General features: G+C 45.7%; 2 protein-coding genes across 4 annotated transcripts; both read left to right on the top strand.

Annotated features, from left to right (window-relative positions):
* The first annotated feature begins 845 nt into the window (after positions 1-845).
* LOC139410588 (WD repeat domain 31) lies at positions 846-9,113 on the top strand. 3 transcript variants are annotated; one of them, XR_011634518.1, is made up of 11 exons: positions 846-1,171; positions 1,538-1,699; positions 1,901-2,030; positions 2,122-2,196; positions 2,908-3,052; positions 3,259-3,359; positions 3,946-4,013; positions 5,620-5,761; positions 6,020-6,182; positions 6,285-8,449; positions 8,640-9,113. XR_011634518.1 is itself a non-coding variant. In XM_071155887.1 (10 exons), exons 2-10 carry the CDS (start codon positions 1,650-1,652, stop codon positions 6,440-6,442), a joined length of 1,032 nt encoding a protein of 343 aa, XP_071011988.1. In that variant the 5' UTR covers positions 1,084-1,171; positions 1,611-1,649; the 3' UTR covers positions 6,443-7,795. The 3 variants fall into 3 exon arrangements, 2 of the variants coding, with proteins under 2 accessions (XP_071011988.1, XP_071011987.1); XM_071155887.1 differs by lacking the exon at positions 8,640-9,113 and having other exon boundaries at positions 1,084-1,171; positions 1,611-1,699; positions 6,285-7,795; XM_071155886.1 differs by lacking the exons at positions 846-1,171; positions 8,640-9,113 and having other exon boundaries at positions 1,482-1,699; positions 6,285-7,795.
* Positions 9,114-14,540: 5,427 nt separating this feature from the next.
* LOC139411896 (RING finger protein 223) lies at positions 14,541-15,134 on the top strand. Its single transcript, XM_071158646.1, has one exon. It carries the CDS (start codon positions 14,541-14,543, stop codon positions 15,132-15,134), a length of 594 nt encoding a protein of 197 aa, XP_071014747.1.
* Positions 15,135-22,745: the final 7,611 nt, after the last annotated feature.

Here is a 22,745-nt window from a genome sequence, read left to right as displayed (position 1 = left end):
GGACTCTGACACCCTCTCCCTAGCTCTACAACTTGCCCCCCCCCAAACTTGCCCCTTAAGTCACCTGATCATTTAGAAGTGAACTTTGATTCATTGCTAGTCCAATATGACCTTCCGTTGGCTCACTGCATTTGTGATGCATATTGGGATGTTCCAGTGCACTCTTATCCTGTTGTGTCCACCATCCTGGCTGTCTGCCCTGGAGTTGCCATGTTGCCATGGTGATAGTTATGGTGTATGGAGAGGATGGAACCACATGTAAACAAGCGCACAAAGCAGGTGTTCACTACAAGGAACAGACACAACCTGACACTCATTGACTAGAAATGCCAATGTGAATGCCATTCTGAATCTCCCATAAATGTCCTTGAGAGGCCTACTCCACCATTAGCCATCCCCTAAGACAGTTACTAAACTATGGAATTGGACTGTCACATGACTGGTACTCAGACTAGATTACAATAGCTACAACATTTAAAAAATTTATAAAAAAATACAAATAAATGTTGCTGTATGTATTTTTGTCGGGTAGGACCATACAGCACTAAATGAACGTTTGTAAAATAAAAGTTTACATTAATCCAAAATATGAATAGTTGATATTTCCTCCTTTTGTATCTGTGTTTACTATATTTCCAAAATGCTTTAATATATCCTAATGTTTGTTTCTTTATGTAGGGAAAATAGTTTTAGCAACATAAAAGCTTGCAATATTGGGTTACATCATCTTACATGGGCCTTGCCACGCCACTAGTTTAAATGCCCAAAAATCACACAAAATGAGAGCACGGACTTTTATTTGGTAGTGGACTATTAGAAAGCTATTTTGTCAAAGTGGCTCCTCCCTCTGTGTCAGGTGACCTCAGTTCGCCTGGTAACAGAGAAAGCGTCGCTAGGAAGTGAATAGTGCGATGAGTTCGCGGCAAAAAAATAGCTTTTTTGAGGCAATCTACGGCGAAAGTTTACGAATACCGGGAACGGGAGTACAGTTTATCTGTGAGAAGAAGGGAGTAAAGTTGTCTAATTTATCACAATTATGCGTCGTCGAGTACTAGCTAGCTCATTCACATCTCGTGGCATGAGAGATAAAACAAGATTAAGTTAGCAAGCTAGCTAGCCAGCAGCTAGCTAGCTTAGTAGTCATAGTCAATTACGCACCCCAGCTGGGCAGGTAAGCAAAAATAGATCTGGCTTGCCACCACCTGTTTTAGCTCGACAAGTCACTGTAATTTTTTAATATTTTTTATCTGTTTACCATTGAAAGTACCGTTAGCCTGGTGTGTGTGTCCAAATAACACTGCTACAGCTATGGAAGTAGTGTCGTCGTCGGTTGGGTTAATGCGATGTGGCAGTAATCATAATAGGATTTCACCCTCCTTCCTGAATAAAGCTTCCTTCTGTCTGTCGCCCGATTTATTTATTTAGCTCATGGAGTGTTTACATCATCACACAGTTGAATAGGTAGACTACTGTAACGGTGTCAAGTGACAGAGTGTGTGCACGTTGTATTAATCTGCGTGTTGGGTTGATATTTCAGCAGAAGGTGGTTGACAGTTGGAAGAATAACACTACCCTAATCTGCTCATATGGGTTGGGGACCTGGGTGGTAGCTCTGCTTGCTTCCACAGCCAGGTTGTTCTGACACAAACATGGGGAAACTTCAGAGCAAGTTCCGAAGGTCACGCTCTGAACTGTACAGGTAAGACAGCCAGCAACATCAACACAGGCTGAGTGACCCCCATACCTAAACCTGTTTAAAGATAGACCCTGGATGTTTTATTGATCAGATAATCTGTGTGATGCTTGGTTCAGATTGTAACAATCCCATGACATACCTCAAATAGGCCTAATAGGTCATTGAAGGCTATTCTTGAGGTGCAATTGTGTTGTGCCTCTGCAGGGCGACCAAAGGTGATGGCGAGGATGCTGCTGTTAGTCAGGTGATACAGTATGAACCCGCCCACCGTGATGCCGTCAACTGTGTCACCAACCTGACCTCAGACCTCTGTGTGTCTGGAGGAGGTGACATGGTGAGTAAATTGACTAGGTTTTATGCATATGTATTACGAGTGACAATATAGTACAGGAAACTGACTGCTAATCTGTTTCATCTCTCCCCAGGCAGTGGTTGTGTATGACTGGAGAGGAGGGAAGTTATGTCAGTCATTCCAAGGTCACAACAGAGAGGTTACCAAGGTAAACAGCCAGTGCACTCTGAGGTAGTTGAAGAAGAGGGTGCAATGTGGCTGTGGCTATTGAATGGATGCCTGCCTGCTGTTGTTTTTCTTAGTGTGTTTGTAGTCTTTAGAATAGATATCAATTGTGGTGCTGGGAGTAACAGAGTAGAAAAATACATCTCCCACACACACGATTTGACCTCTGCACAGATGTTGTCGTCGACGTTTCGCTATAATAATTTTTTTTGTATGTGTTTTGTAGATATTCTGTATCTAATTATCGAGTCTCCTCCTCTCCCTCTCTCTGTCTCCTCCTCTCTCTCTGTCTCCTCCTCTCTCTATCTCTCTCTCTCTCTCTCTCTCTCTCTCTCTCTCTCTCTCTCTCTCTCTCTCTCTCTCTCTCTCTCTGTCTCTGTCTCCTCCTCTCTCTCTCTCTGTCTCCTCCTCTCTCTCTCTCTCTCTGTCTCCTCCTCTCTCTCTCTCTGTCTCCTCCTCTCTCTCTCTCTCTCTCTGTCTCCTCCTCTCTCTCTCTCTCTCTGTCTCCTCCTCTCTCTCTCTGTCTCCTCCTCTCTCTCTCTCTCTCTGTCTCCTCCTCTCTCTCTGTCTCCTCTCTCTCTGTGTCTCCTCCTCTCTCTCTGTCTCCTCTCTCTCTCTCCTCTCTCTCTCTGTCTCCTCTCTCTCTCTCTCTCTCTGTCTCTGTCTCTGTCTCCTCTCTCTCTCTCTCCCCCAGGTGGAGTGTTTTCCTGGAAGCACTTGGATCTTTAGTGCGTCTCGAGACAAGAGTGTTATGATGTGGGATCTCAACCAGGGGGACGAGCCCATCCAGGAGTTCTGTGGCCATGAGCTGGTGGTCAACGGGCTGGCCGTCAGTCCAGGTAGAAACAGGGTGAAGTTTCCCCCTAGGTGCAGATCTAGGATCAGATTTTCCCTCCTCCCCCAATCTTAACCTTTTAACTTAACCTTCAAGATCAGCGTCTATGGACAACTTCCCCCTTCACCCCTCAAACACTTGCATTAACACCATTATAAATACCTGTGTGTGTGTGTGTGTGTGTGTAAACCATACTTGTATTTTCGTTAGATGGGTCGAGGCTGTGCACTGGTTCCCGTGACAACTCCATGTGCCTCTGGGACATTGAGTCTGGCGAGCGTGTCCATAAGAACACAGTCTCCAGAAACCTGGTACGTGACTCTTCTGTCCCTTGATTTTGAGGGTACTATAAAAAGGTAGGATGATATTATCATACTGTTTACTGTAAGTATTTACTAGGCACTAACAGAACTGCATACTATTTAGAAACACGGTTTAGTAAAAAGTTATACTAGTACAAATGATGAACATACTACAGCTCATCCATACTGAGGAAGTGTCATAATGCACCGTCATAATGGAAAGGCAATTTCATTAATGAATATGTTCAAGTGAAATCACAAAGTTCGGTGATGCGTTTTGCATAGTTTGGACCATCTCACTTTGTACTGAAAGTGCTCTTAAATGTTACTGCTGACATGCAACATTTTTAGGATCATATCAACAGTGGACTAAAACTATATATATTTATTTATTTATTTTGTAGTAAAATATCCCTTTTAAGGAATTCACACTATATGAAAAATGGGAAATGAGTATGACATCCGGGCATTTAAAAACATACAAAATGTAGATCAATCTTGCACACTACTAAACGTTATATTATTACATACACAAAAAAAGTATTGTAAATATGATTCCGTATGACCCTTCGTATAGAGCCTGACTCTTTTTCAGGTTACTCATGTGTGCTGGGTACCTGAGAGCAGCTCCATCGTTCAGACATCCGAGGATAAAACCATCAGGTAAGTTGTTATAGCCTGGTCCCAAATCTGTCGGTGCTTTTGCCTACTTCATTGTCAAGCCAAACATGTCTTGAATACCAATTCCATAAGGAGTTTGCAAGAGAGCAGTAACAGACTGGCCCCCAGGCTATAGGACGACAGACTGGCCCCCAGGCTATAGGACGACAGACTGGCCCCCAGGCTATAGGACGACAGACTGGCCCCCAGGCTATAGGACGACAGACTGGCCCCCAGGCTATAGGACGACAGACTGGCCCCCAGGCTATAGGACGACAGACTGGCCCCCAGGCTATAGGACGACAGACTGGCCCCCAGGCTATAGGACGACAGACTGGCCCCCAGGCTATAGGACGACAGACTGGCCCCCAGGCTATAGGACGACAGACTGGCCCCCAGGCTATAGGACGACAGACTGGCCCCCAGGCTATAGGACGACAGACTGGCCCCCAGGCTATAGGACGACAGACTGGCCCCCAGGCTATAGGACGACAGACTGGCCCCCAGGCTATAGGACGACAGACTGGCCCCCAGGCTATAGGACGACAGACTGGCGCCCAGGCTATAGGACGACAGACTGGCCCCCAGGCCATAGGACGACAGACTGGCCCCCAGGCCATAGGACGACAGACTGGCCCCCAGGCCATAGGACGACAGACTGGCCCCCAGGCCATAGGACGACAGACTGGCCCCCAGGCCATAGGACGACAGACTGGCCCCCAGGCCATAGGACGACAGACTGGCCCCCAGGCCATAGGACGACAGACTGGCCCCCAGGCCATAGGACGACAGACTGGCCCCCAGGCCATAGGACGACAGACTGGCCCCCAGGCCATAGGACGACAGACTGGCCCCCAGGCTATAGGACGACAGACTGGCCCCCAGGCTATAGGACGACAGACTGGCCCCCAGGCTATAGGACGACAGACTGGCCCCCAGGCTATAGGACGACAGACTGGCCCCCAGGCTATAGGACGACAGACTGGCCCCCAGGCTATAGGACGACAGACTGGCCCCCAGGCTATAGGACGACAGACTGGCCCCCAGGCTATAGGACGACAGACTGGCGCCCAGGCTATAGGACGACAGACTGGCGCCCAGGCTATAGGACGACAGACTGGCGCCCAGGCTATAGGACGACAGACTGGCCCCCAGGCTATAGGACGACAGACTGGCCCCCAGGCTATAGGACGACAGACTGGCCCCCAGGCTATAGGACGACAGACTGGCCCCCAGGCTATAGGACGACAGACTGGCCCCCAGGCTATAGGACGACAGACTGGCGCCCAGGCTATAGGACGACAGACTGGCCCCCAGGCTATAGGACGACAGACTGGCCCCCAGGCTATATGCTGTTGGTAGTCACTCAGGGTATGATCACTAACAGTGTTACTGTGTGTAATGCAGTCAGGAGGCTAGTGGGAGGAGCTATGAGGACGGGCTCAATGCATAGGCTGGAATGGAATGAATGTTCCATATGTTGAATGTGTTGGATACCGTTCCATGTAATCCATTCCGGCCATTACAATGAGCCCGTCCTCCTATAGCTCCTCCCACCCGCCTCTGAATGTAGTGCTCCCGGTTGATACATGCATTTTGAATGTTGCAGGGTGTGGGACAGTCGTACCTGGCAGGTCACTAACACGTTCCCAGCCAAGCAATACATCCAGACACACTGTGACATCAGCGCCAACGGTAACCACCTCCTGTCCAGCAGCAATGGCTTCGGAGGCCAAGGCTGTGAGGCTACGGTGAGTCCCCCCCTTCAACCCTGTCTGGGTTTCCAATTCTCTACCCTTTTCCAGAACTGTGCACCTGTTCGCCCCCCCCAATGAAAGGTATTGGTTTGGTGCAATAATGACTGATGGAAATGTCCACCATGTTGTTCACACCTGTCCACCTCGAGGGGGAAGTGTACAAGTTCACACTACTGTAGAGAATTTCCCTACGGAGTATTGTTACTGTGTGAATCCCACACCCACTCATGTGTTTTCTGTGTGTGTTTGTAGCTTTGGGACCTCAGGCAGCCTGGCTGTAAGGTGGTAGAGTACCGGGGCCATCGCGAGACCACCGCTTGCTGTGTGTTCCTGCCCTCCAGCCCCGGGGGCCCTGCGCTCGTAGCGTCCTCCTCTCATGACTGCTCAGTCAAAATCTGGGATCAAAACACTGCAGGTAACACTGCCCTACGATGCCCTGCCCTAGTGAGCTAAATGGCCTCTATCTTCTCATCATGGTTCTTTCCTATTTTCCTTGTCACTCTTTCTCTCTCTGAAGCCTGTCTGACCACTCTGACCCTGGATGGATCAGGTCCTTTGGTGTCTTTGGCCCCAAGTGACTCCAGCAGTCTGCTGTGTGCCAGCTTTAACACAGGGCTCCACATACTCCACCATCACAAGGATGGGCTGGACCTAAAGGAGGTGGCGCGCTTCTGATGAGGGCACAGGACCGGTGCCGGCACGGTAACCCAAAAACCCATTACACTGTGGGCCACACAGACCTCCAAGCCAGCGGGGCCCTTTAAGTCAGATGGACCCGATCAGGAGACACCATCCCTGGGTCAACTGATGGGAGAAGACCCCCTGCGAGTCATTCTAAATCAGGGCGAGCCCTAGACATTGTACTCAGAGCATCAGGCGAGGCCCAACTGTTTCGGGATGTCTTGGTACAACAGAAATGTTTTGGATGTTTGGAGACTAAGTGGATAGTGATAGCTTTAGCACGTACAAGTAGACAATTGTGGAATCGTTAATCGGATAGTTTAGGAAAAACTGTAACCACTCTAAAATAGAGCGGGCAGATAAATCATGAATCCTTTAGAGCAGGGGTGTATTCACTAGGAACCAAACGGGCCCGAAACGTGGAGGGACTCATCCTGAACTTGTCCAATAAGAGCAAATGTTCATTGCTAAATATTCAGTTGCAAAAATGCATTTTGCTTCGGTGTGCACTAATGAATACACCCAGAATAAAGTGTCTACTTCAGACCGGACTAGGGTGAAACTTTACAGGAGGAGAGTGACACTTACGTTCTTACGACAGTTTATTTGAAATGGCTTCACGACCCCATTTTTTAATAATATAATAACTTACCACATTTTATCAGCCGCTTTTATCCAAAGTGATGACTTAGTCATGCGTGCGTATATTTTTTATTTTTTACGTATGAGTGGTGCCGGGAATCGAACTCACTATCCTGGTGTGGCAAGCGCCATACTCTACCAACTGGAGCTACAGCGCAACTCGGCAGTGATAATGTCGACCCAGCTTGTGATACTCGACTTCTGTGTCATACTCCGTTATTACGCTGGCAAAAATGGGAACTTATGGAATGCAATCTATTTGTATTAAACTGACTGAGATACTGCCACACTGTAGGTCAGCGTTTGCCAAACTAGGGGTCGCGACCCCCTAATGGGGTCACCAGTTTTGAAAAATAGGGGTCTCGAGAGAAACTCTGAAATAAAATGTTACATTTGCGCTTGGTTAATAGAGGCGGGATTACATCAGTAACCTCCGGTAGTCGCTAGATATGGTTGTAATAAACAGAGCGGTTCTGTTTTCTTCCTACAAATGTGGCTCCATCTTTCGAACGGTTTAAGCTACAAAATACTATGACCCCCCCCCAATCACTGAATGATAAGACTCTAAGGAACACATGTGTGTCTTCCCTTCTGCAATGCCCACAAGCAGCACACTCCTTTAGAACAGAATGGACAAGACTGACAAGCAGAACTCATTAGAACAGCTGTTCTAGACCAAGCACTAAATCAGACTGGGGTGGGGGGGGGGGGGGGGTGAATAACATCAATGACGATGTAACTTTCTTCACAGAAAAACACACAGTATAAAATGATTGGCTGATGATCATCTGAACTTCCCAATGCATTTCAAAACCTATGCCCTTCAGATTGAAATACTGTCAAAAGTACTGTCAGACTGATAATTGTAATAGACTGTCATATAGACTGTCAATAGACTGTCATAGCCCAAATTTAAAAAGTTAACCATGGCTGTTGATTTTTTTTTTATTGGGGTCGCGAAAACATTTTTCTTATCCAAGTGGGATCGCGGGTCAAAACAGTTTGGGAATCCCTGCTGTAGATAGTTACCTCTGAGGAATTGGATAGGCACGAAGAGACACTATACCAACACATCACGAAAGGGCTTTAGCTACAGGAGTTAACTCGCCAGTCACATGGCTAACACATTCTGATGGGAACACATCCCATACAGTTTCAAGTTTTAATGTCATGTGCACAAGTACAGTGAAATGCCTTTTCTTTCAAGCTCCAAATGTAGCACACAAAAAAAGAACACAAGGTAGAAAATAGCAAGAACAAAGTAAGAAGCTACAGTGGGGCAAAAAAGTATTTAGTCAGCCGCCAATTGTGCAAGTTCTCCCACTTAAAAAGATGAGAGGCCTGTAATTTTCATCATAGGTACACTTCAACTATGACAGACAAAATGTTTGACCTCTGTCATTGCCAACAAAGGGTATATAACAAAGTATTGAGAAACTTTTGTTATTGACCAAATACTTATTTTCCACCATAATTTGCAAATAAATGTATTAAAAATCCTACAATGTGATTTTCTGGATTTTTTTTCTTCTCATTTTGTCTGTCATAGGTGAAGTGTACCTATGATGAAAATTACAGGCCTCTCATCTTTTTAAGTGGGAGAACTTGCACAATTGGTGGCTGACTAAATACTTTTTTGCCCCACTGTATATACAGGGTCAGTTCCAATACCATATTAACAATATGCAGGGATACTGGAGTGAGAGGTAGATATGTATAGGGGTAAGGTGACTAGGCATCGGGATATATGATAAACAGTGTAGCAGCAGCGTAAATTGTGATTGTATGCGGGTGTGTACGTGACTGTAGAGTCCTGTGGGTGTGCATAGAGAATTGTGCAACAAAAAAATAAAAAGACACGGGTCAACTCAGAAAGACCATGTAGCCATTTTGTTAGCTATTTAGCAGTCTTACGGCTTAGGGATAGAAGCTGTTCAGGAGCCTGTTGGTGTCATACAAACATACACTGAATGACAACATATCAAGAGCAACATGTAAAGTGGTGGTCCCATGTTTTCACGAGCTGAAATAAAAATTTAAAAAAAGATCCCAGAAATGGTTCCATATGAACAAAATACTTATTTTCTCAAAAATGTTGTGAACAAATTTGTTTTTACGTTCCTGTTAGTGAATATTTTATCATTTTGTCAAGATAATCCATCCACCTGACAGGTGTGGCATATCAAGAAGCTGATTTTAAACCGCACGATAATTACACAGCAGCACCTTGTGCTGGGGGCAATAAAAGGCCACTCTAAAATGTGCAGTTTTGTAACACAATGCTACAGATGTCTCAAGGTTTGAAGGAGCGTGCAATTGGCATGCTGACTGCAGGAATGTCCACCAGAGCTGTTGCCAAAGAATTGAATGTCAATTTCTCTACCATAAGCCGCCTCCAACGTCGTTTTAGAGCAATTGGAAGTACGTCTAACCGGCCTCACAACGGCAGACCACGTGTAACCACGACCTCCACACCCAGCTTCATCACCTGCGGGATCATTTCTGTCTGTAATAAAGCCCTTTTGGTGGGAGGGGGGAAAACTCATTCTGATCAGCTGGTCCTGGCTCCCCAGTGGGTGGGCCTGATTGGCTGGCCTGGCTCCCCAGTGGGTGGGCCTATGCTCTCCCAGGCCCACCCATGTCTGCACCCCCACCCTGTGTCATATGAAATCCATAGATTAGAGCCCAAGGAATTTATTTCAATTGACTGATTTCCTTATATGAACTGTAACTCAGTAAAAAAAAACATTTTAAAATTGTTGCGTTTATATTTTTGTTCAGTATGCATACAAACATTGCATCAGTGTCAACCATGAGTGGCCACAAGCACGAGATGCCACTGTTCTGTGTAATAATCAATGATGCTCTTGGTTGGAATCTAACCTTCCCATTGTCTCCTATGTCTGCGTCACAAATGGGACCCTATACCCTATATAGTGCACTATTTTGGACCGGAGCCCTATGGGCCCTGTTTAAAAGTTGTTGCACTAAACAGCGAATAGGGTGTAATTTGGGATGCAAGCCATATTTGACTAGAATAAGAGAAGGGTGTGGGTTCCGTTGTGTTAGCTCTGTCTGTGTTGGTCTTTATGTTTGATCTAATAAATCTGATTGTTACTGTATGTTAGTCTTTATGTTTTACCAATGCCAACACATTCACTAATCTCACCAGTGAAATGACAATGCTTCAATCTCTGAGTCCTTAGTGAGTGGTGGGGGGGGGGGGGGGGGGGGGGCTCCAGGCTGAATTTTACCCTATGTACCCTAGATCTAAGATTAGAATGACCTCCCCCAACCCTACTCCTTACATTTCTCCTGTTCTCATCTGTCACCAATAAAAACATATTCAAAAACATGAAAAGCCACCTAAACGGTTTTTTTTTGTTTTAGATAAGTCTACTACTCACATTTCACAATAATTATCATCATCAAATGTCTTCGCCAAGCAAGGTTTTTGGGAAATCCAATTTTTTATATAAAATCCTGTACTGCCAAGTGACTTCATACCATAGGGCCTATCTACCTACAGCATTTGTATAAGCCATGACAGACAAGACACGTTTTCATTTTATTTCCAAGACAACTAATGAGTAGTCGGTATTATGTGGAGTTTTGAGGTCGACTCGCTAATCTACATAAAGTCGCGACAGGTGCAACGACGCCTATATTAGGTATGTGCATTTCCAAACGACTACCCACGGACGCCCGCTCGCGCTCACCGAGCCAAGTATGTTTACACAGATAGGCCTAATATTTCCGAGTCGCTCATTTGACTAGCTACCCCGAACATGTTTCCTCATATTGTAACAGTATTCAAATACTGACTTACCCAAAGCCGAGAGCAAAGGAGCTGAGTTGAAGCAAAGTAGTATCACAACCTAAAGATCAAGAGTTTGTGTGGAAGAGCGCGCTCTATGACCTTGCTCCAGGGGATCTGCCTGCGCTCGCCTTTCACCGGCAAGATCACGCTTTAACCACGACTGTATGAGCGACATGGTAACTACTTCAACTGTAGTTTTTCATTCCATAGTTCATAACAATTTTTTTTTTTTTTAAGTTGGACTCGGGGTTAACTTTCAAAAGTGAATACGGCAGGCTTGTATTTCTTCTGGGCACCTCTGCTGCTTTCAGGTCAAAAGGCCCATCGGACGTCACTCCTCCTTACAGCTGTCAAATAAGGATGTAGCCTTAATATTTCCTCTTGTAGGTCGGATTACATTCTGGCAAGTTATCCACATTCACCTATTTTACCAGTAAGTAGGGTTTTTTTCTTGGGGGTTTATGGAAACTTCATATTGGTGTATGTTGCCTTGCCTGATCTGTAAGAAATATGAACTTGAATGTGTTTCTCACTCAGGTGATGTAGCCTACACATTATATCAGTCCTTTTCTGTATGTATTTCTCTTAAATTGATAGACTAGTTCATACTGAATGTCAGCTAGTAGCCTAGATTAGTGTAGTGGTAGATTGCGGAACTAAAGTTGTCCTTCTCTTTTGCATACAATGAATGTGTTGCTATGACTACTTCATTTGACCCATAAATGTGAGAGCAGGGCATCCTTTACATGAAACCACCTAAACCTGTTTACCTTCCATGCATTTTAAGAAAAATCAAGGAGATTGCAGTAAGGTCTGCAGTTAGATTGGTGAGCCATATTACAATACCTATTGACACAGCTCCGTATTAGACTAAAGGAACCTAATGTTAGTCCTTATAGTCCAAGGACCTTACACGTTCTGTTTAAAGGGTGAGTTGGCTCTGGAAGCCAAAACAGCCCCAAGTACTCCCATCTAAACGTGAATCGATTCTAAATTGCGGCACAGGTCTAGAAACAAAGTCCTCTACTTTCATATCACATCAAAATTATTTCACAAATGCAAAATAAACACTTTACTGTACATTGTTTTAAAACAGTTGCAGCTGACAGTTATTTTCAGTGACAACACTTTTGCGTCTTCCGTTTACACACAGGTGTTCGGAGACACAGATGGCTAATTAGCACAGGTAGGCCACTCTGTTCTCCATAAACGAGCGCTGTAACATGGCGATCTGGCCATGTGGGAACCCTAACCCTATAAAGGTGTGTATCAATTGAATGTTTTTTTGTTTTTTGGAAATTATTTCTCACCGACATGAAATATGTCCTTATGCTTCTAAAACCACACTGCAAGCGATGTGTGTTAATGTTCAGGCCTAGCAACCCCCCTACAGAAGCGGCCTTCGTCCAATGACTCCTATGTGTATTGTAATGGGACTGGGAATCATGATCAAGGGCTACTATTGACACAGTATTCTGAGGGGTGGTTTCCTTGACACAGATGAACCTAGCTGTTAAAAATCTGCCTAGTCAGACCATTACTAATGCTCCTCCAGCTGGCTAAAATCTGCCTAGTCAGACCATTACTAATGCTCCTCCAGCTGGCTAAAATCTGCCTAGTCAGACCATTACTAATGCTCCTCCAGCTGGCTAAAATCTGCCTAGTCAGACCATTACTAATGCTCCTCCAGCTGGCTAAAATCTGCCTAGTCAGACCATTACTAATGCTCCTCCAGCTGGCTAAAATCTGCCTAGTCAGACCATGACTGATGCTCCTCCAGCTGGCTAAATTCTGCCTAGTCAGACCATTACTAATGCTCTTCCAGCTGGCTAAATTCTGCCTAGTCAGACCATGACTGATGCTCCTCCAGCTGGCTAAATTCTGCCTAGTCAGACCATTACTAATGCTCTTCCAGCTGGCTAAAATCTGCCTAGTCAGACCATGACTAATGCTCCTCCAGCTGGCTAAAATCTGCCTAGTCAGACCATTACTAATGCTCCTCCAGCTGGCTAAAATCTGCCTAGTCAGACCATTACTGATGCTCCTCCAGCTGGCTAAAATCTGCCTAGTCAGACCATGACTGATGCTCCTCCAGCTGGCTAAAATCTGCCTAGTCAGACCATAACTAATGCTCCTCCAGCTGGCTGATTAGGAAGGTAAGCGTAGCACAGAGAATTTGACAAACCTTTACTTGGCGATACTTCCTCAATTCCTGACTTGTAAGACGACACGTTTCAGCTTGGAAGACTGTCTAGTTGCTGTTTGAATTTAGAAAACGCTTTGTTCCATGAAGCACTTTAACATTTGAGGAATTGTTGCCTCTATTATGTGTATTTTAATGTGAATATGGATGTTTAGTTTAATGTGTGTCCTGTATATTGTGGCGCTCAACAGGGCTCATCTGGAAAAGAGACCTCGGTTTCAGCTTTGACTCCCTGTCAACATAAAGATTTTAAATAGAAATGATGCTCCCCATTTCTACATGGCTCCCTCAATAAAACAAACGTTTTTCTGAGTGAGTGTCCAGATATCACCTTTCTCCTGACGTTTGCACACATTCGGTTCCTTCCCACAATCTACAAGTGTTGGATTAGTGGAGGTGTAGATGCGGCAACGAGGTCAATCAAACTCGACCAAAACAATGGAAATGTCATGGAAACACGTGGGGAAAGTTCTCAAATCTCTTCATTGCCCCCGTAGCAAAATGTGTGCCCCAAACTACTGCAACAGCACATCATCAGTAGGGTAAAACTAACCTGTCTCACGACGGTCTAAACTCGGGTCACGTTTCACTATGTTGAGGTTCAAATCGGGGCATAATGCTCGTATGGATGTCAACCCCAACACATGTTCATGGAATCTTAACCAATCAACAGCGTTGCGGTTAAACGCGACTTTGACTACCACCACCGATTTCCTGTATGCTAGCTACGCTAACCGGATTATACGAACTGGAGTTAGCATTTAGCAGTCACTACTTCTAAACCTGAAAAGGGGACAACTTCTAAATGTTCTATCCAAATCCGACTTTAATAACCACATTGTGGTTCTGTTACACTACATCAATCATGACAGATTTGACAAATGTTAATTTTGTTAGATCAGATTTGTTGAATGTGCGGCGGTCTTGTCAATGGAACGGTCTGGAACCCCCCCCCCGTTACTGGGCCTAGTGCGAGTTTACGGCCTAGTGGGAGTTTCCACCACATTTCTTATACCAGTAAAAAAAGTGATGACTGATCAGTTGATCGATTGATGACTGATCAGCTGCTGCTACGCCCTCTTGTGTAACACAGCCTCCTATCTACAGATATAGGAGATGTTTTCTTCATTATCATAGCATTTCTATGTTGACGTTGCCTTACTTCCCTGGGTTGTATTCACTAGGAACCAAACGGGGAGGGACTAACCTGAACTTGTCCAATAACAAATGCATCGTTTTTATTGCAAAATGTGTGCACTAATGAATACGCCCCTGGGTAAGAGGTACCATGTTACAGGTGCATCATCACAATGTTGTGTCCTCCTCAGGTTCCCAGCGGTCACATGTCAATGGCAGTTGACCTCCTACATTCCTGTTGATTCCCGAGGTCTCCTCTGACCTCCCATTGCTGCCCACCAGTCCCAACCATGGACCCCTACCAGGAGCCACAACTCGGTTTCCAGCCCCCCCTTGACGAGGGCGCCCCAGACCTGGAATGTGCCATCTGCTTCAGCCAGTTCAACAATGTCTTCCGCACTCCCAAGATGCTCCAGTGCAATCACACCTTCTGCCTGGAGTGCCTGGCCCGTATGAATGTCAAGTCAGCCAAGCCGGACTCCATCCAGTGCCCGTTGTGCCGGGGCCACACACCGCTACCCGACCTGGGGTTGCCCAAGCTGACCACGGACCGAGCCGTGCTCTCTTACCTCCCCGCGGCCATGCAGCGAGTCTACAGCATCCGCTTCAACCGCAACAAGGGCAAGCTGCAGGTGAAGAGGACCACTGATGCACCCCCCCCTCTGAACTCACTGCGTTCTATTAGTCACTCTCTGGATGTGGGGCTGCCTAGCCACGCAGGAGACAGCGGGGACGTAGAGGGGGGGCGGAGGCGACGGCTCGGGGCACTGCTGAGACTGTGTCGTAGACCAGGATGCAGAGCCTCCCTCCTGGTGTCAGTGGTGATGATGATGGTGGTGCTTACTTGCGTCATCATCTTCCTCCTCGCATATAAACAGCTATAACAACATCATCCGACTGGAGCTAAGAAAGTGGACGCTCACTACAGTGCACCTGATGGACCTTGGAGAGAGACGCTCACTACAGTGCACCTGATGGACCTCGGATAGAGACGCTCACTACAGTGCAGCTGATGGACCTCTGAGAGAGACGCTCACTACAGTGCACCTGATGGACCTCTGAGAGAGACGCTCACTACAGTGCACCTGATGGACCTCGGATAGAGACGCTCACTACAGTGCACCTGATGGACCTCTGAGAGAGACGCTCACTACAGTGCACCTGATGGACCTCTGAGAGAGACGCTCACTACAGTGCACCTGATGGACCTCTGAGAGAGACTCTCACTGCAGTGCACCTGATGGACCTCTGAGAGAGACTCTCACTGCAGTGCACCTGATGGACCTCTGAGAGAGACGCTCACTACAGTGCAGCTGATGGACCTCTGAGAGAGACGCTCACTACAGTGCACCTGATGGACCTCGGAGAGAGACTCTCACTACAGTGCACCTGATGGACCTCGGAGAGAGATGTTATTGTTACCCAGCTTCTACCATCTACTGTAGCAGTTTTCAGTACTTTTTTTTATTTTTAATTTTTTTATTGTATTTATTTTTATAAAGTGTATCTATTTCTTAGCAGTTGTGTGTCTGTATGCTGAATTTGTGTACAACTATGATGCACGTTGTACAAGAGAACCACATTTCCCTCTGTGGTTTTTTGTTTATAGACAGACGGTCATGTGATACACGTTCATAATATAATAGCCCTGCTGTCCTCTCCAGGTTTCCAGCCACGGTAAACGCACTCCACCTACTTCAATGCAAATCAATAGCGTCTGGCTATGCAAATGCACAGTTACCTTTTTTTTTGAGTAAGACACTGCGGTATCACTGTGTGAAACAGTCAGGGCTCGGAGATTGGAGATACTCTAGAGGTCACGGGGGAGGGGGGGGGGTATCAACGTGGCAAGAGGTTGACGATTGAAATGTGGAATTAGTATGTTTGTTTATACCAATTACCCATATCTTTTTATACTTGGTCTCTTTTAGTTCTTTCTTTCTTTCTTTAAGGAAAAAAGCCATTTTGGTTGCATGAATATTATCCAGCTGATAGAGACGTAGAATCAAACGGGCAGATTAACAAATACTGTCGGCTCACAATTGTCCCATTTTCTACAGTTTACGCTTTCACACATATCAAGGTTTTAGAATTGTCTTCTTTTTTTTTTTATCATATTGAAAATAAACCATATTTTATATGTTACATACTTTGGCTATACATTTGTCAAATGTTGCTTTGGCAAATGATTTGCATTTCCTAAACTTGAAATAAAGTCGACATTGATTTGGTGCCCATTGCGTTTGTCGATCAGAGTACATATGTGAAGTTTCGTTGATGTTAGATTAGCTTAGATGTGTCAGATTTGTTTGTATATTTATATTCACTGTGATAACAATGAAGTAGCACTTCTAATAAGGGATACTAATTACCGAGGTTCAGATTGGTCTTTCTCTGTGGTCTCCACCAGATGGAGTCACAGCATTGAACAATGGACTGATGTGCTCCACTCTAGCAGATGCATGTCACGCATGTGTCATGGAAAAGTACAGAGCCTCAAACAAAGTTGTGCTCATCTGGCTACTGACTGACCAGGTCACTGGCTGCCAAAGGAGCAAGTAAGGTCAATGAAAACAATGACCTAAACCGCAGCGGCTTGATATTAAGATTTGTAATGGGAACCTAAGAGATTGAGAAATATCTGGGGGAGGGAGGGGTCAGAGGAAGCATGACAAAGCAGGAAGTTTAAAGCAGTGGATTTGGGTTTTTGTAATACAGGAAGTTGGCCCTCGCATGGGAATATCCAGTTACCAATCGACCCATGTAAAAAAAAATTAAAAAAATTTAAAAAAATGAACTCGAGACTCTCCCTTCAATGAATAGAAAAAGAGCAAAGTCCACACGTTCTTTGCTGTGAAATAAAGGAAAATGTATTCCATCTGACCGTTAGATATTCCTCCTTTTATTCCATCTGACGGTTAGATGTTCCTCCTCTATTCCATCTGACGGTTAGATATTCCTCCTCTATTCCATCTGACGGTTAGATATTCCTCCTCTATTCCATCTGACCGTTAGATATTCCTCCTCTATTCCATCTGACGGTTAGATATTCCTCCTCTATTCCATCTGACCGTTAGATATTCCTCCTCTATTCCATCTGACGGTTAGATATTCCTCCTCTATTCCATCTGACCGTTAGATATTCCTCCTCTATTCCATCTGACGGTTAGATATGCCTCCTCTATTCCATCTGACGGTTAGATGTTCCTCCTCTATTCCATCTGACGGTTGGATGTTCCTCCTCTATTCCATCTGACCGTTAGATATTCCTCCTCTATTCCATCTGACCGTTAGATATTCCTCCTCTATTCCATCTGACGGTTAGATATTCCTCCTCTATTCCATCTGACGGTTAGATATTCTTCCTCTATTCCATCTGACCGTTAGATATTCCTCCTTTTATTCCATCTGACGGTTAGATATTCCTCCTTTTATTCCATCTGACGGTTAGATATTCCTCCTCTATTCCATCTGACCTTTAGATGTTCCTCCTCTATTCCATCTGACGGTTAGATGTTCCTCCTCTATTCCATCTGACGGTTAGATGTTCCTCCTCTATTCCATCTGACGGTTAGATGTTCCTCCTCTATTCCATCTGACGGTTAGATGTTCCTCCTTTTATTCCATCTGACGGTTAGATATTCCTCCTTTTATTCCATCTGACGGTTAGATATTCCTCCTCTATTCCATCTGACGGTTAGATATTCCTCCTTTTATTCCATCTGACGGTTAGATATTCCTCCTTTTATTCCATCTGACGGTTAGATATTCCTCCTCTATTCCATCTGACGGTTAGATGTTCCTCCTCTATTCCATCTGACCGTTAGATATTCCTCCTTTTATTCCATCTGACGGTTAGATATTCCTCCTCTATTCCATCTGACCGTTAGATATTCCTCCTTTTATTCCATCTGACGGTTAGATATTCCTCCTCTATTCCATCTGACCGTTAGATGTTCCTCCTCTATTCCATCTGACCGTTAGATATTCCTCCTTTTATTCCATCTGACCGTTAGATATTCCTCCTTTTATTCCATCTGACGGTTAGATGTTCCTCCTTTTATTCCATCTGACGGTTAGATATTCCTCCTCTATTCCATCTGACGGTTAGACGTTCCTCCTCTATTCCATCTGACGGTTAGATGTTCCTCCTCTATTCCATCTGACGGTTAGACGTTCCTCCTCTATTCCATCTGACGGTTAGACGTTCCTCCTCTATTCCATCTGACGGTTAGATGTTCCTCCTCTATTCCATCTGACGGTTAGATGTTCCTCCTCTATTCCATCTGACGGTAAGATGTTCCTCCTCTATTCCATCTGACGGTAAGATGTTCCTCCTTTTATTCCATCTGACGGTTAGATATTCCTCCTCTATTCCATCTGACGGTTAGATATTCCTTCTCTATTCCATCTGACGGTTAGATATTCCTCCTCTATTCCATCTGACGGTTAGATATTCCTCCTCTATTCCATCTGACGGTTAGATATTCCTCCTCTATTCCATCTGACGGTTAGATGTTCCTCCTCTATTCCATCTGACGGTTAGACGTTCCTCCTTTTATTCCATCTGACCGTTAGATGTTCCTCCTCTATTCCATCTGACGGTTAGATATTCCTCCTCTATTCCATCTGACGGTAAGATGTTCCTCCTCTATTCCATCTGACGGTTAGATATTCCTCCTCTATTCCATCTGACGGTTAGATATTCCTCCTCTATTCCATCTGACGGTTAGATATTTCTCCTTTTATTCCATCTGACGGTTAGATATTCCTCCTCTATTCCACTGCAGATACTGAGCGCTGACCTCGCTCTCTTTTCTATTCATAGCAGATTACTTTTTTTGCTCTACGCACCAACAAACCTAAGAGTCTATAATTAGACCTGTGGACGATTTCTCCTCTAATATCCTTCATTGACGATTCTTTCTTCCTCTCTAGTGACCTCTGTCATGTGGTACAACCCGAAACATTTCCACACAATAACGTTGGTTCCTTGGAAATGAAAGAGACCAGTCATGTTACTCTCTTTAGTCATCGTAGCGTAGACTGGATGTTGTACAAGGTACCTGCAGTAATACATTGGAGTCCGGGGTTCAAGTTCTAGGTGAATGCCAATCAAGAACGTAGCCGGCAGAGGTGCGATGCATACAAGATAATGTTCCCATGAGCTCTGCGTTTTAGAGATGTTAACAATGAGCAAATGGGAAAAAGAGTCCTGCACAAAGTATTCCTGCCAGTGGTGCATTTACATTAACGTTTTAGTAATTTAGCAAATGTTATTATCCAGAGTGCCTTACATTGAGCAATTAGGGTTAAGTGCTTTGTTCAAGGGCACATCGACATATCTTTCACCTAGTCATTATAGGGATTCGAACCAGCGACCGTTACTGGCCCCAACGATACTCTCTTTGCTTTTGTACACTGATTTATTTTGACATGATCAGTAAAAAAAAATTAAAAAGTGTATGACATATTGCCTTATAAACCATTGTCATCACATGCACTTTTACATCACACATTTCCCCCGAAAAGGAAGTTCAGGAGTAAGTAACTACTGATGAGTAAAGTTATCTGTGGTTTGTCGTGATTGATTAAAGATAACTGAACCATGGCTTCCAGGTCATTCTGACGCAGACTGGTAGTTTCAGAGTGAGGAAACCTGAACCTCCCCTTAGGTAATAATACCAAGAAAATAAATGGATTTAGTTCCAGGTCGTGAGCTGTCGTGTCGTCATTTCAGCCACCGCGTCGGTGGACGGGAGGGGAGGGGGGGGGGGGGGGATCTAGGGGTTTCCTTTGTGTGTGAGTGCATGGGGTGGGGTTTGAGGGCATGTTTCACAAGAAACATACCCACGAAGTATTCCCTTCGCGTGTGTGAGGGGGGGTGGGGTTGTGGGTGTTTGTGTAGTGTAGTGTGCTTTGAGCGGTGAGCTGAGCCACAATGAATGGTCCAGCTGTCCTACGTTCTGACATTCTGTCCACCATGGGAATTTGGCAAAAAAAAATGGAGATTTGAAAGTACCAATGAGGATCTTCTCTTTTGCACTTTCAATAAGAGGCTTTGTATGGTTTCAACAAATGACAAAGACAAAAAAGCAAAACAGTGAGCCTTGAAACAGTGGTTCTTGGAGTGGGTGATGGGTACTGAGTGTCGCTCCATGTCCTGTCTTCTCTGGCAAAAACACTGTACCCGAAAGAGGTCACTGCACTCACAAAACCTCCGGATAATTCTCTTCCTCCAGCGTTCTAAACCCCAATCACAAACAAGACTCATCAGCACGCCCACGCAGTTTGTGTGTGTACGTGTCTGTGTGTGTGTACACCTACTGTGTGTGTGTGTGCCGGGACTCAGTGCTGCCACACTAAGGGGGACAATGATGAGCATCAAAACATAGCTTGAATAAACAAAAGGGGCTCTGTATTGAAATTTAAACCGCTGAAAGTAAAGATAATGAGGAGGCAAACCGTCTCCAGACCTCTGTCTCTCTCTCTCTCTCTGTCTCTCTCTCTCTCTCTCTCTCTCTCTGTCTCTCTCTGTCTCTCTCTCTCTCTCTGTCTCTCTCTCTCTCTCTCTCTCTCTCTCTGGGACAGGCAGTCAGCACCTGCTTCAGTTGGTTAGCTATATTAACGCTTACCTTGGATTCAAATCAAAGCCACATAAAAACAGAGACATATCACATGCTCACTGAGGGGTTTATTACACAATTTAATTACAGAAAGTAACACTGTCTGTCCACCTGTCTGTCTGTATCTGTCCACCTGTCTGTATCTGTCTGTCTGTCTGTCCGCCTGTCTGTGTCTGCCTGTCTGTCCACCTGTCTGTATCTGTCTGTCTGTCCACTTGTCTGTATCTGTCTGTCTGCATCTGTCTGTCCACCTGTCTGTCCACTTGTCTGTATCTGTCTGTCCACCTGTCTGTCCACTTGTCTGTATCTGTCTGTCCACCTGTCTGTATCTGTCTGTCCACTTGTCTGTATCTGTCTGTCTGTCCACCTGTCTGTCTGTCTGTCCGCCTGTCTGTCCACTTGTCTGTATCTGTCTGTCCACCTGTCTGTCCACTTGTCTGTATCTGTCTGTCCACCTGTCTGTATCTGTCTGTCCACTTGTCTGTCTGTCTGTCCACTTGTCTGTCCACTTGTCTGTCTGTCCACCTGTCTGTATCTGTCTGTCTGTCCGCCTGTCTGTATCTGTCTGTCTGTCTGTCCGCCTGTCTGTGTCTGCCTGTCTGTCCACCTGTCTGTATCTGTCTGTCTGTCCACTTGTCTGTATCTGTCTGTCTGCATCTGTCTGTCCACCTGTCTATCTGTCTGTCTGTCTGTCTGTCTGTCCGCCTGTCTGTCCACTTGTCTGTATCTGTCTGTCCACCTGTCTGTCCACTTGTCAGTATCTGTCTGTCCACCTGTCTGTATCTGTCTGTCCACTTGTCTGTCTGTCTGTCCACTTGTCTGTCCACTTGTCTGTCTGTCCACCTGTCTGTATCTGTCTGTCTGTCCACTTGTCTGTATCTGTCTGTCTGTCCACCTGTCTGTATCTGTCTGTCCACTTGTCTGTATCTGTCTGTCTGTCCACCTGTCTGTATCTGTCTGTCCGCCTGTCTGTCCCATTGTCTGTATCTGTCTGTCCACCTGTCTGAATCTGTCTGTCTGTCCACCTGTCTGTATCTGTCTGTCTGTCCACCTGTCTGTCCACCTGTCTGTATCTGTCTGTCTGTCCACTTGTCTGTCCACCTGTCTGTCTGTCCACCTGCCTGTGTCTGTCTGTCCACTTGTCTGTCCACTTGTCTGTCTGTCCACATGTCTGTATCTGTCTGTCTGTCCACCTGTCTGTCTGTCCACCTGTCTGTCTGTCCACTTGTCTTTCCGCGTGTCTGTCTGCCTGCCTGCCTGCCTGTCTGTCTGTCTGTCCACTTGTCTGTCCACTTGTCTGTCCACTTGTCTGTCTGTCCACATGTCTGTATCTGTCTGTCTGTCCACTTGTCTGTCCACCTGTCTGTCTGTACACCTATCTGTCTGTCCACTTGTCTGTCCACCTGTCTGCCTGCCTGCCTGTCTGTCTGTCTGCCTGCCTGCCTGCCTGCCTGTCTGTCTGCCTGCCTGCCTGTCTGTCTGTCTGTCTGTCCACCTGTCTGTCTGTCCGTCTGTCTGTCTGTCTGTCTGTCTGTCCACCTGTCCACCTGTCTGTCTGTCTGTCTGTCTGTCTGCCTGCCTGCCTGCCTGCCTGTCTGCCTGCCTGCCTGTCTGTCTGTCTGTCTGTCTGTCTGTCTGTCTGTCTGTCTGCCTGCCTGCCTGCCTGCCTGCCTGTCTGTCTGTCTGTCTGTCTGTCTGTCTGTCCACCTGTCTGTCTGTCTGTCTGTCCACCTGTCTGTCTGTCCGTCTGTCTGTCTGTCTGTGTGTCTGTCTGTCTGTCTGTCTGTCTGTCCACCTGTCCACCTGTCTGTCTGTCTGTCTGCCTGTCTGCCTGCCTGTCTGCCTGCCTGTCTGTCTGTCTGTCTGTCT

The sequence above is a fragment of the Oncorhynchus clarkii genome, chromosome 6, assembly GCF_045791955.1.
Source record: "Oncorhynchus clarkii lewisi isolate Uvic-CL-2024 chromosome 6, UVic_Ocla_1.0, whole genome shotgun sequence".
Lineage (NCBI taxonomy): Eukaryota > Metazoa > Chordata > Actinopteri > Salmoniformes > Salmonidae > Oncorhynchus > Oncorhynchus clarkii.
Note: the sequence above shows the minus strand (reverse complement) of the source record. Positions and strands in the feature narration are given on the sequence as shown.

What these genes read in the sequence shown, in the direction of transcription:
- LOC139410588 (XM_071155887.1), top strand. Translation starts at nt 1,650, where the DNA reads ATGGGGAAACTTCAGAGCAAGTTCCGAAGGTCACGCTCTGAACTGTAC. An exon ending in ACAACAGAGAGGTTACCAAG is followed by an intron (nt 2,197 to 2,907) that starts GTAAACAGCCAG and finishes TCTCTCCCCCAG; the next exon opens with GTGGAGTGTTTTCCTGGAAG. An exon ending in CTGGGATCAAAACACTGCAG is followed by an intron (nt 6,183 to 6,284) that starts GTAACACTGCCC and finishes CTCTCTCTGAAG; the next exon opens with CCTGTCTGACCACTCTGACC.
- LOC139411896 (XM_071158646.1), top strand. Translation starts at nt 14,541, where the DNA reads ATGGACCCCTACCAGGAGCCACAACTCGGTTTCCAGCCCCCCCTTGAC.